This window comes from Cylas formicarius, unplaced genomic scaffold, assembly GCF_029955315.1.
Source record: "Cylas formicarius isolate icCylForm1 unplaced genomic scaffold, icCylForm1.1 PGA_scaffold_4__25_contigs__length_36172078, whole genome shotgun sequence".
Classification (NCBI taxonomy): Eukaryota; Metazoa; Arthropoda; class Insecta; order Coleoptera; family Brentidae; genus Cylas; species Cylas formicarius.
The window spans coordinates 4,068,575-4,082,528 of NW_026844334.1; the positions used below are offsets into that span (position 1 = coordinate 4,068,575).

At 37.1% G+C, this 13,954-nt stretch overlaps 1 protein-coding gene across 1 annotated transcript in view; it reads left to right on the forward strand.

Moving 5' to 3' along the window:
• Positions 1-12,584, forward strand: part of LOC132700509 (alkaline phosphatase-like) — a 132,860-nt gene extending 120,276 nt beyond the window's left edge. Inside the window, exons 8-10 of the mRNA XM_060667874.1 lie at positions 5,703-5,897; positions 6,825-7,052; positions 10,811-12,584. Coding sequence (XP_060523857.1) covers positions 5,703-5,897; positions 6,825-7,052; positions 10,811-11,094 — 707 coding nt within the window. The 3' untranslated portion in view covers positions 11,095-12,584. The remainder of the gene's footprint in view (positions 1-5,702; positions 5,898-6,824; positions 7,053-10,810) is intronic.
• Positions 12,585-13,954: the final 1,370 nt, after the last annotated feature.

Genomic DNA, 13,954 nt, shown 5'->3' on the forward strand with positions numbered 1-13,954 from the left:
TATAACTGGTCTGATCGGCTGACTACGACACAGGTTCAGGAGGTTCAGGAAACAAACCCTCACGAATATATTGAATGTGATGTGTGCAAGCCAATGTAAAACAAACGCCCAGTTATTTAGGAACCAGTAACAATCTATAATTATAATTTTGTGTATTAATTTGTATTTGATATGACTTTCGATTGCGTAAATTAGACACCAGTAAGATGTTGATAATAGATATTTTGAAAGTTATCTTTAGCAACAAAACACGTATTTGAGAAGACTCTCTCGGGAATGCCGCAAAGAAACAAACGTAAATCTGGCACCACAGTACAGGTCGATCTTTGCTAACAATACAAATCAGCAAGACTTCAAGTCGTTATCAACAACATCTGTCGCCGTTGCTAACACCAAACGCAATACGTCAGTGCCGTGCGGCCCATATTTTGAAATTACGTCTTCATTTTGAGCACGTCACCGTGCACTACGTCTTAACTCCTTCGCATTAATAACGTTAAAATCACGTGCAGGATGTATGAAGGTTTCAACTAATTATTAACGAACGTCGAGGAGTCAAGCGAACCTCTCGCCCCCTTTCCCCCGGGAACTAATGCGGATCGGGCGGACGACGGGGAAAGACAAGGAACTCTGGTAATATAATAACTGTGGGCAATGAATGCCCGGCCATTAGCAATGTTAATTTAATGCTGGCCTTGTATATGGAAACTGCTTCGATTCGGTGGCCATATTTGGTTTGTGCGTGGATATCCACTCAAACGCTCGCAATTACCGTAGACGTTAATTACGTTTCCGTTCCATTTAACATGGCGCCGCGTTACGTAAGCGTCGGGAGTCAGGAATGTCCGGCGAAACTGATACGACATTCAGCATCGTGATCTTCAAGCGGACTTTGCTTTGTCGTCTACGATCGAGATAATGTAAAAATTTCTGAAAGGCAATAAAATGGACAAAAGACGCTATAGGGTATTCCTAGTGGTCATACAAATAGACGACAAGATCATAATGGCCAAACGAAGTTTAAAACTTTTGGAACCTTGCAATTGCATATCTTATAATATAAAAGAAAAAACAACTTATTTATATATTACTATTATATAAGACAAAATGTGATGCCCTTATATTATATATGCATTTTATTTTTGAATCATAAGTAATATTACAACGTTCAGATAGATTTACTCTTGGCTTGTCGGTTAAGGCGTCTGATTAGAAATCAGATTCTCCATCGCAGCGTAGGTTCGAAATCTACTTACTGCAAACGACCATTGTTTTGCTTAAAAACACCTTTTTTTATTAGCAGCTATACAAATTGGGAAAAATTTTGTCAGGTATATTATTAATCTTTTTTACATCATCAGGAATATATCGATTCCTAAATAGATTTAGTCTTAGCCCATCCATCCACCATCCACCATTAATTTGCTCAAAAACAACTTTTTTTTTTATTACCAGCTAATCTAATAGCGGAAAGTTTTGTCAAGTATGCGAATATATGAATGATGATGATGAATTGATATTTTGTTCGGTCGAATTCAAAGAAAACTGCATTTTTTTATTGTTTGAATAAGGCCTCTATGCTGTTCAGGATAAATACTGCATTATTATTAAGTTGGCGATTCCTTGAGACTGCTAAGACACATTTGTCAATAAAGTATAGGTATTATCATCCTGTGAAAATCCAGATGGAGAACTGGGATCTCCACTTTCAGGTCTCAGCACTCAACCGAAAAGCTGTCATTTTATCAGCCCACAACCATTTTTCCATGTTATTTATTTTGGTAGACCTGATATATTTTACATAGGTATCCCGCAGATTTTTCCATTTTACGAATTTCTTGGCACTGGTGATACTTTCAACACCATAGGCCACAGTTTTAGAGTTGGACTTTTCACAGTAAGTGCTATCGTTACAGAAGTATGTAAACTGCGTCGGCAGTTTGGACGGTAAGCAGGTTACCGTAAAATTCCCGGATCAAACTGGATCTAATTATTGCTGCTATTTACACACATTTTCAATAGTACTAGAATATAAATTTTTATGTGTGGATATCGGTGGATTTGGTAAAAACAGCGACCATGCAACCTTTGACCAATCCTACATGGAAAAGCGGTTAAAATCTGGCTGCGCTCATGTTTTAATTGGCGATGAAGCTCTTGCGCTGAAGAGAGTCCATATTTAAAGAGGCACTTTCCATATAGACAATCTAGGACAGATATTTTTAAAGAGAAATATAATAAAAGACTCTGTACTGCAAGATAGGCGGTAGAAAATTCATTTTGCATATTAGCTCAAAAATTTCGAATATTTTATAGACCAATGGGAACAAACGTGAAAACTACAATTTTAATTGTAAAAACAATCATCATTTTTTAAATCGTACAACATTGGGTATTTTTTAACAATTTCTATTACAGCTTCCGGTTTCATATACATATACAACGGCAACCTAGCGCGCATGTCTGTATGTTTCCATAAGCCGCCATAAAAAAAAAATTTGCATTGTAAAATTCGGGTTGGTTTGAGGTGATTTAAAGGTGCGACTAATACTTTTTTGAGACGCCCTGTGCATAACTTAAGTTCCATTAAATTAGATATTGCCTTTACAAAATTACCATCTATATCTGCAACTAAACGTCGACTGTAACGATACACTGCAAAACGTCTACATTTCCTGGGGTAAAACATTCATTAAGAAACAAATAAATAAACAGTTGTGCGCTGCGACGTCGGCGTCGAACGACAACCCTGGGAGACGAACGTCTGCAATTGAAGTTTCTCGACTCTGACCGAGGGCTAACGATAACCCGGGGCGACCTTAAGCCCCGCTAAATAGATTTCCCTGCTTTGTCTCGTACCGTTTGGGATTTCGAGCTGGTCTCGTTCTAGAATACATTTCAATATCTCAAAAAAGCGGACACCTTTGCCGTGTTTACGAATCAGAGCAGAGGGTTGACGCTTGGAGAAAAAAACCCTTTGATCGGAAAATTCGACGGCATCAGATAAACTCTAAAGGTTCGGGGCGGTTCGTTTTCCACTTAAGCCAGTCCTGGACGAAATCCGATTCCCCTTTCCCCTCCATTAATTCATACCTGGCTGGTGTCTATGCGATTATGGATTAACATATCCCCGGGAATCGGCCAACCGTTTTGAGTCGAATTATCGTTATCGGTTGATTAACACGATGAATTCGATAATTAGGTTGGTACGAGGTTAAATAATATTCCCGTCAACTCGGAATTATATTATTAAGTTTTGGTTTCCCTATTAATTTAAACATTGATATTTGATATGCGCGGTGAAATGGTATCATATGATGTACTAAATAACAATATATGTTATAACGCTTGCTTCCTAGTATTAATCCATCTATTTCGAATAAAATGTCTGCCGTATCACTGATAAGCCTAAACAGACTTATTAGTTTGAGATAGCTTAACACCTCCAAATATGAAAAAAAAAACTTCACTAAAAAGGAACCTCGAATTCAACCCCCAAAATGTAACTGGTTTGATTATTAGATGATCACCATTAGTTTAATACATTCCTATATGAATAACCGGTTTCACTACTTTTTATTCGAATGACGACAAATCATACTTTTTGCTAGCGAATTACAGACATTGCTAAATCATAAATTCAAACTGCAAAAAATAGTCTAAACCACTACTAACCAACAAATGTAAACACAATTAGTTCGTCATTAGTTTAACTTGGTTTAAACAATCGAAATTTCAAGAGGAAGTAACTCACCAGTGCAACTTTTTCTTTCCACGACGCACCAGTTTCTGGCTTTGAACAACATGACTAACTACCTACGAATTAATTATTTTCGAAAAATGATTAATTAAAAAGTTTTAAGGTACATTACGTACGTATATTACCATTAATAAACTCTGATTCACAAACTCACAAAATTTCATTTGCAACCATCAAATAACAAAAATGATTCTTATACTTTTTTTCTAGGTTTCACAATTCCTAAGATATCGCGTAGATAAACATTTAAGGTGTAACATGTCGTAGCAGAACTGGTCCAGCTACGCGGGAATTATTTAATAACTATTTGGATCCAGTGAAAATATGGCACTAAATGTACTCAACCAACTATATTTTTCATAACTTGTGAGGACATGATTTACTTTTCTTCACTTGTCACGAAAAAGGCCTCTTTTTTCATTGCGGCCAGGATGAATTTGTATTTCAAAAAGTCAACTGTTAAGTGTAAAAACACGAAAGGTTAAATAACAATTTTTTGTTCAATTTCTTCTTTAATTCTTAATAATTACGATAATGCTGCTAAACGATAAATGCTGAAGAAAAAATATTTGAAGTGTTTGATTAATATTTTTTATTGTTTGTCTTAAATCACACAAAATCTCTTGTTAATTATTCGAGAAGGTATCATTCTTGAATAAATTCCAATATCTCAAAAAGAGAGCAGACACCTTTGCCGTGTTTACGAATCAGCGTAGAGTGTTGACGGTTGGAGAAAAAATAAACCCTTTTATCGGAAAATTCGACGGCATCAGATAAACTCGAAAGGTTCGGAGCGGTTCGTTTTCCACGTAAGCCAATACTGGGCAAAAATTTGATTCCCATTTCCCCTCCATTAATTCATTCCAGCCTGGTGTCTATGCGATTATGGATTAACATATCCCCGGGAATCGGGCAACCGTTTTGTGTCGAATTATGGTTATCGGTTGATCAACACGATGAATTCGATAATTAGGTTGGTACGAGGTTAAATAATATTCCCGTCAACCCGGAATTACATTATTGAGTTTTTGTTTCCCTATTAATTTAAACATTGATATTTGATATGCGCGGTGAAATGATATCATACAATGTACCAAATGACAATATGGGTTTTAACGGTTGCTTCCTAGTATTGATCCAACTATTTCGAATAAAATGTCTGCCGTGTCACTGGATCTTTCGGCGGGATGAAATAATTACACCGATGAGCCTGGCAATAAGGCTCGCCTCAAATATATGAAAAATCTAGTTAAGCGGACTTATTAGTTTAAGATAGCTTAATACCTCCAAATATGAAAAAAAAAAAACTTCACTAAAAAGGAACCTCGATTAATCGTTAGCAATATTGCTAATTATTTAAATTTAACCCGAAAATGTAACTGGTTAGTTTTCACATTCACATTCACATATGATTAACCGGTTTTACTACTTTGTATGTTAATAACGACAAACTTTCTCGTACATGTCGTAGCAGAATTGATCCAGCTCCGCGGGAGTTATTTAATTACTTATTTTAGCCTAATTTAACTAGATTATAACCCCAATGCAATGAAAGCTGTCTTACTTTCTATGCCCATTATTTGGATCCAGTGAAAATATGGAACTAAATGTACCAAACCAACTATATTTTTCATAACTTGTAAGAACATGATTTACTTTTCTTCACTTGTCAGGAAAAAGGCCTCTTTTTTTCATAACAATGTATTGTTTAATTTCTTACGTTTTGATTAATATTTTTTTAGAATTGTTTGTCTTGAATACCACAAAATCTTTTGTTAATTATTCAGCTAGTCCTAATTTTGTTCTTTTATTTTCAAAAAAAACTCTAATTGTACTTCTCGTACTATACAAACAAGGGAATCAAAATCAAACCATTCACGAAACATACAGTTCGTAAGTGTACATAACTGCATATATTTTTCAATCTTCGTTGCCATTTCAGGAGGCAGGATAGACCACGCCCACCACTACAACAACGCTTACCGAGCACTGGACGAAACCCTGGCGATGGAAACTGCTCTTCTCGCGGCCCTGACATTAGTAAACCCCAGCGAGACCCTGCTCGTCGTCACTTCCGACCATTCGCACGTCCTTACGATGGGGGGTCAAGCCACCCCCAGGGGTCACCCTATCCTCGGTGAGCCGCAGCGTTGCGTAATGCCTCCCCTACGGCGTTTAAATTTCGACACTTACCGATACAGCTGACGAGGTTTACTGGTCTCGTTATCGATCACTGTAGGAAAAATTCATACTCCGTCCGTTGAGGTGTTTTTATTTTGTTTCAATTTTATACTTGCTCCCTTTGTTGTTCCGTGTTTCACTGGCTTTGTTGAATATATATATATATATATATATATATATATATATATATATATATATATATATATATATATATATATATATATATATATATATATATATATATATATATATATATATATATATATATATATATATATATATATATATATATATATTCAACGCGTTACGTAAACTTGTGCTCTTTACACAGAACTTTCTCTCCGTTCACAAATGAATCGCCGGCTTGAAACTGTTTAAAGCTCAACAACGCTAATTAATTTTTATGAAACTGCATCGCCGCAAGCTGTTAACTTCAACCGGTCAAAGGGCCATGCCTATAAGTATTTTAAACCACAAAGTCTGCCCGGTATGCGGCCTATTGATGGTTCGTTTCGCTTTGATACGCACATGAAGAGCTACTCTCTCGTTTTATCAGCATCGTCAGGTGTAGATTAAAAGCATTAAAGCCCTTTAATGGAGGAAAGCAGCTTAGCGTCCCTCGGATGCCGCGTTTATCGCCACTTTTTGAAGGGAAATAATTATACTAAAAATTGATTACGTCACTACAACAGCAACGATAACGATGACAAATAATTTGTTGATGTATAGTTTGGTTGGAACTGCACCATTGACATAAATTCAGTCGTCGAAAGTTGAAGATGTTTCTAACGTAGTGAAGCAGTATTAATGCAGTAAAAGTGGAAAGTTAAATTTGCATTAAACTGTACTAGATCCTGGACTGAAAGATAATTTGCTTCTGTAGGGCCTGACAGCAAAGTGTCGGACATCGATGGTCAACCCTACACTACCATCCTTTACGGTAACGGACCTGGTTACGCTACTCCTCGCATCGTGCCCATGAACACGACTTCCGCCATGGAAGACCACAACCAGGTACACGCGGCTGCAGTTCCCAGGCAGTGGGGCACCCACGGTGGTGAAGATGTACCCGTTTATGCTTTAGGACCATTGGCCACTACCCTGTTTACAGGTAAGTCTGCTAACAAACGATTTATTATTTTGTTATTGAATATTGAATATTGTTTCCGAGGTGGTAAATAAGATGAAATCACTTTTTAAATCTTGTTCACTCTACTAATGTTCGAGCATTAATAGAGAATTAGAATGTTTAGGGATCGACTGTGAATTAGGAATTAAGAACATTAACAATTCTAATTTAAACAAATATTTATTGGCGAATATAATAAACTTTCAATTAACAGATAACAAACACCAATAAATTTCTCAAACATAATATTTACACGTGCAGATAAAGGGAAGACAGTCATAGCTATCGATCTCCCACAATATATTTCAAAAACCAACAATTTTCTTAAACCAGAACTACATAACTATATAACTATATAATAGCAGGTAGTTTGTATATATATATATATATATATATATATATATATATATATATATATATATATATATATATATATATATATATATATATATTGTTGAACTCCGACTGGAATCCTGCAGACGTTTCGCCAAAATCTCACTTGGCATCTTCAATGCTCGCGCTCCGAAAACACTGTGTTCGGAGTGTTTTCGAAAGCAGCGCAGTCTAGTTAAGTCCACTCGCTTTGAAAATATTTTTTCTACCGACGAAAGCGTAGTGGAAATTCACTTCGACAGATCGACTCGCTTTTAATGCGGATTGAAGAAGGTATTTATTCGTCTCCTTCGCCTATTTGAAAGTTCGTACACTGCTTAAGTAGATAACGTCTGCTGGTTCTGTGCCGCATCCGCACCAAGTCTCTCATACGTCTTTTTGCAAAACTTCTGGACTCCTCATGCATCTGTTTTTGCTGAGTCGATCTTGCTGACGTTTCGTTAATCATTATGTTGGCTTCTTCAGGACTTGACTGAAACTGGCTCGTATTTTACTCTCCACCTGCCTATATATATTGTTTGAGAGAGGCGGAACTAAATAAGGGGCATAAACACAGTCTCGGATGACTGATTCCCATATTGGTGACAGGTAGAGTCCTGAGTCGCGGTTAAGATTGTTAGGTTGCTTATAGGTTTCTATATCCTCTGGGATTTTTAGTTGATAGAAGTACTGATTACATGCAAGAATTTAAGTTTTATCGAATAAAATTTTATGTCCGGTTTCATGAGTGTGTTCGGCAACAGCTTATGAGTTTATTTGTCTTGGTCGTACGGCTCTTTGCGTCTAGTTGATATTTTCTCCAATGTATTCTTTGCCGCATATGCATGGAATGCTGTAAACTCCTGACATATCAAATGGAATTTTGTCTTTGACGGACCGAAGATGTTGAGAGATTTTTGAACAAGTGATAAATCTGGTTTTGACGTTATACTTCTTTAGAACTTTTGATATGTGGTCAATAATGTTTTGAATGTAAACAATCCTACACTTGCCACACTGGCAAGTGTAGGATTGTTTTTGGCCTCATTGGTATCATACGTCAAATGTCACTTCAAAGTTACGGTTTAAATATTATTGTTATGCTCCAAATTGATATTTCCCGTTAATAATTCTACATCAAACGCAACGGAGCAACAACATCTACGCAGGGCAAAGCTCGGCAATGAGTAGAAAATTGGTCGATAATTGAATCAGGGCCCTTGTTTACTGGCCGATTCGACTGTATTGTAAGTAGGGGGAATTCATAGGCCATTAGGACCTCGAAATGGAGCGCCAAAACTGCGGGGGCATTGTCGCTGGAATGTGCTTTTAATCAATATTGGAAACTTCCCAGAACATAATTACGCAATGGCTAATAACAATAAATGATGAATAGCTATCGTGCGGGCCAGATTGCCCACAAATATCGCTTAATTAAAACCGGTACTCCTGTGTTTCAAAATTGTAGTCCGTTCTTCTTTCCTTCGCAGTCATATAGGCGCCGATCCCTCCCATTTATTCTTATGATATTCGGATGTTACATTCGCTATTCGAAAGTCGATCAATATTTGGTGAGGGTCGAAAGCCAGCAATTCGAGTTAATATTGACAGAGAAATATCGGAATTCCCGGATAAATATTTAGAAAATACAAACCTTTACTTAACGGTTGTTATTTTCGAGAGACGTTTGACGCAGAAATGGGTTTCGTTCCCGATCTCGAGAAAGTAGCTTAGTATCTCGAGTCGGAACGTTTTTATCCTGGCCGACATCTTAATCGAAATGTTTTTCCGCGCCCCGTACCACAAATGAAAAATAAATATTGCCGTCATATCCGAGTAAACGTTTTCTCCGAACATAAAAACTCACGCGACCAGTCGTAGCAATACTTTCACCACTAATAATAATTTTCTGTAAATAAAAGTCTCCTGCGAACACAGTTTTCATTATCAAGAGCTTGATGACTTGACACGAAGGAAAATAATTTGATATTTGCTCACGTCGTACGCAACATTTGACGTCAAGCCGGTGCCGTTTCCTCGGGGAATAAAACACGGAGCAACATCTGTCTGCTCGCGTCGGCTTATATCGATCAAAATTGAAAATTGCCGCAATTTGTATTGCTTAATGCTCGAATGTGCTCTCGAACCATTAAACATATCGATTCTCGTGTACGCTTTGTCTTTGGGCACGCCCCTTGACAGCCCAATATGTTTTTAAATTGCCTTCACCTAGTGTTCCGCCGATAAGACGCATGCTTTAACTTAGCTTTTCTTTCGTCCTAGTTAAAGGCTATACATGTGTTCGGAAATTTTGTGGAAAAGATTCAACGTGGTAAAATAATGGTAGTAAGTTGTGTAACAAATTCGAAATCGTAATATCTTCTGGTTATAGCTCGTCGTATAGCAGTCTTTTTTTATATATTATTTCCCTAGAATATCTTTTTTATTTCCGTTGTGTTTTATTTATTTAGACTGATATTTCAAAGTAGAACACGTTGCCTTAAGCAGAATCACAAATCCTCAAAAATTGTTACTCTTCAACCAAGTTTTCTGTGTATGTCGATGAATGTCTTAGCAGATGGAACTATTGGGATAAGCCTCGATATAAAGCCGTTGTGCAAATATCATGGGCCATCAAAGTGGCAGTTGGTAAAATTCGAGCCGAGAATAAAAAAGTCGATTTGTGGCAAAACGATAACACTTATCGACGTAAAACAAGGGTAACAAATTTTTAAGGATTTATGATTCTGCTCAAGATAATTTGTTTTATTTTAAAATACTAGTGACGGATTTCTGAAACACTTTTATTTTGTGACGATGATAAAATGAATTTTTACAAGCTAATCAATTAATTTTCGTCACATAAATTACTACCATTATTTTACCACGTTGAATCTTTCGTCCAAGTTTCCGAACTCAATTTCCGAACTCCTTGTATACAGAGTTATTCGCGATCTACGGGACCGGCCATAATGCAAGGTTTTCAAAAAGTTTCATATCTATGATGGATAAAGTCTTATTGTAGTTGCTACTTAAAGTTACTTCCATACTATACAGGTGCCGTCAGAAGTATAAAATTGATATTCTTTTAAAAAGAATGTCCATTACATTATAGCACTATCCGACTCTACGATTAAAATAGGTATGTGTCTTAATAAGGTTTTTGATACCTATATCTTAAGGTTTCTAAAATGATTGAAGTATATTTTCAATTTCAAATTATTTACAGATCTTGAAGGTTTAAATGTGGTCATACGTGGTAACCTATTTTGGAAATTTTTTCGTAATTTGTGAGGTGGAAAAAGAGTTGCCCTTTTTAATCAACGCTCAAATAGAAGCGTCTAAGTTGTCTTTTCTCCATTTTGCAGGCACGTTTGATCAGAGCTACATCCCACACGCCATAGCGTACAGCGCGTGCCTAGGCGAGCACAGGCTGCGCTGTCAAGGCCTCGACAATTACACGCTGCTTCCCGCGCAGAACTGCGCGTCAATCGAAGCGTCCGGCGTTTCGGGCGCCGGTCAGCCCGTTGTTATAGCGTCCAGCGTGATGGCGGACGATGGTGCCAGAATCAAGTCGTCCGCGACGAAGTTTACTCTGAACTGTTTGCTGTGGGTGTGCGTGGCGTGCGCGTTGGAGCTGCGCGTGACGTAATCGGTGGTGCTGTGCGCGTGCGCGGACATCAGGGTGTCAGGATTAACGATATTCTAATCTGTACATAGGGTGTTTGTCGGGACAATAATACGCGGACGTTAGAAGAAATTTTGTAAATACAAAGAGACCAATTAAATTTATTGTATATACGTACATGTAAAGGCGGAGGTTCGATCGAAACGACTAGGGTGCGCTTTTTTCGAATTTTCCGGGTGCCAATTTCGACGAACGAAGCCGCACACTGGGGTATTAATGACATAAAGCTGATCGAAAACCGAAATATTAGCAAAACAATTTACTTACAGTTTACTCTGCGTTATTAGGCATTTGTTTATTTGAATAATTCGGTTGATAGGTTTCATAAAAATTTACTAAAATTTCCGAACTAACCAGCAAATTAATGTAATTTATGTAATCTTGGTAATTCAGAATCTGCTTCAAATTGTCTAAATTATGAATGACAAAAAGAAAATAAGCTTCTACATTCAAATAAAACCATAAATTTTTTATGTGAATATTGGTGATGTTTTTTTTTCTCATACTTTGCAGTACCTAATGAATTTTTATTATAACATGCTTTGCGAACTCCCTCGTGCCATGTTCTATTTGGACACCCTCTTTTTTTTCGGTGCTGTGGTATCCAATTCATTGTTTGCTTAGGTAATCTGTCGTTCGTACGCTGTACATGGCCGAACCAGATCAGTTATTTTCTTTCGATGTCAGTTACGATTGTATATTGGAATCCCATTCGTTCCCGAATACTTTGAAGTCTAGCTCTTCCCGCTGATGCGGCCAATCTTTGTCATTCTTCAAGTATCTGAACCATACGTTAAGTTAGTTTTAGTTAGAGTGTTATATATGGTGAATTTCCTACGTTTCCATATATTATTACTCTACAGGATTCCGCTCTGACAGTTAATAGCTTTTCGTGCCTGTATCATTCTTGTTCTTGTTTCTTCGTCATCTGAACATATTTTGTCTGGTGTACAGACTTTTATTTCTTCTGAGTTATCCAATTGTAGGTTACCACATTCTTTTCCTTTCCGTTTTTTCAACCTTCATACTCAGTCCTGAATCTTGATATTATTGTATTATTGTCCATATTGGATCTAATAATTGCGCCTCATCTAATTTCGAAAAAATTATATTTTTGGAATATTTGGCGATTGTAAGATTTTTGCCTGCTTTTTGTAGATTCATTCTTCAAGATTCACATTTCCTATAAAACGTTTTTCTGAAAACTGAAACCTGAAAACCCTGAAAAATAATTTCGATCAGAAAATGATATCAAGTACCCCACTGTGCGGAGAATCGCGGCACATTCCGAACTCAGTTGTATCTACCGTGCACCGTGGAAGTAAATATGTGTTAAACGTTTTCCGAAAACTCTATGTAAACTGTTACTTCGCGCGGACTTCCGTTCCGAATATCGATGTTGACGTTTCTCCTTTTCTTTCGGAAAGAATTACCGACGATGGAATAAAATTAGTTGAACGAAACGAACGATTTTTAATTTCGCGAAGTCAAGACTTTCGATTAAAAATTCACACGCAAATTTACCCGAGTAATTGTTCGGGAATTTACAGACGAAAGGAAACGCTTAATTTGGCACCCTTTAACGTTGACCGTAACTCCTGGCCGCCGGGCATATTAAATTCTGTAACGCGATGAAAAGGAATTCTAAATAATTAACCACACCTCGTTTACTCGTTCTGGACCACTTCAATCGATTGCCTAATGAGTATTAATACTCGTGTCCAATTATCTTGCACCAGGTAAAAATGAGACCATTGCGTCTTGTACGTCACTTTTTCTGCTTCTTGATGGTCATTCTCTTTTCTTTCCTTCTATTATTAAACTATTCCCTTGTGAGTAGCTATTTTAGTTTCGTAGGTATCCAGAATGGATTCAGTTACTTCAGTTAGTTTCCGTAATTCCCTGTCGCTCCAGAAGAGCGAGTTAAGTTAACTATATATTTAAACTGGTTGCAGTTGCCACATACTCGCTTTTTTTGTATTGCTTTGCAGCACAGTATGAGTCAAGCCTACATAAGCGCAGTTGGAGATACCTATCGCTGACGTACAAGTTTGTTTAAATTAGCAAACCGTCAATGGGAATAGTTTCCAGTCACTAAAGGACTGAGACCGGAATACTCGGAATTTTCACTAATTCTCTAAATCTACTTTGAAAATGCATCAAAAGGATAGAAACGAAAATGTGAAGGAATAGTTATACCAGTAGCGGATCACATCAAAAATCAAAAATATTGTATAGAAAAAATTAGCAACAGGTTTGTATGATCCTAATAACTAAAAGTATGCGACGCTCTCGAGAAGGAATCGCAATTTGACACTCCAAATTTGCTAATGAAAATTGCAAAATTTAAGTTTGAGTCGTATGTCTTGTCTAGTTAGCTGTGTGGTCAGTTTAAAAACAATCAGTCTCATTTGAATGCGAAATATAATTACCGGTACCCTGTTTACTAATTTTGAAGCAATTGTCTAAGCGGTACAGTAGTGACAGTTTTAAAAAAATGCCTGAGAACCAACCGAATACAAGAATAAAAGAGACACATCGAGTGTAACGGAGACAGCCTAGTGATCGTCAAATCTTAAAAATAAACTAGTCCAAATGTTCCCGGGGGAAGTTGTTGATTAAATCCATTCCGAAGTTAACCTGAGATGCGTACTCGTACCCGACTTATTCCGGCTTTCGTTTCGAATAATTAAAAGCCAGCGGGAAGGAGGAGGTATTTTAATATTCCTCGAAAACTTAGCCTAAACATTCCGGTTTCCATAGACGAATACTTCGCGAGTTCAATGCGGAACTTTGCATCTTAAAATTTAGTTAACGTTTTGAG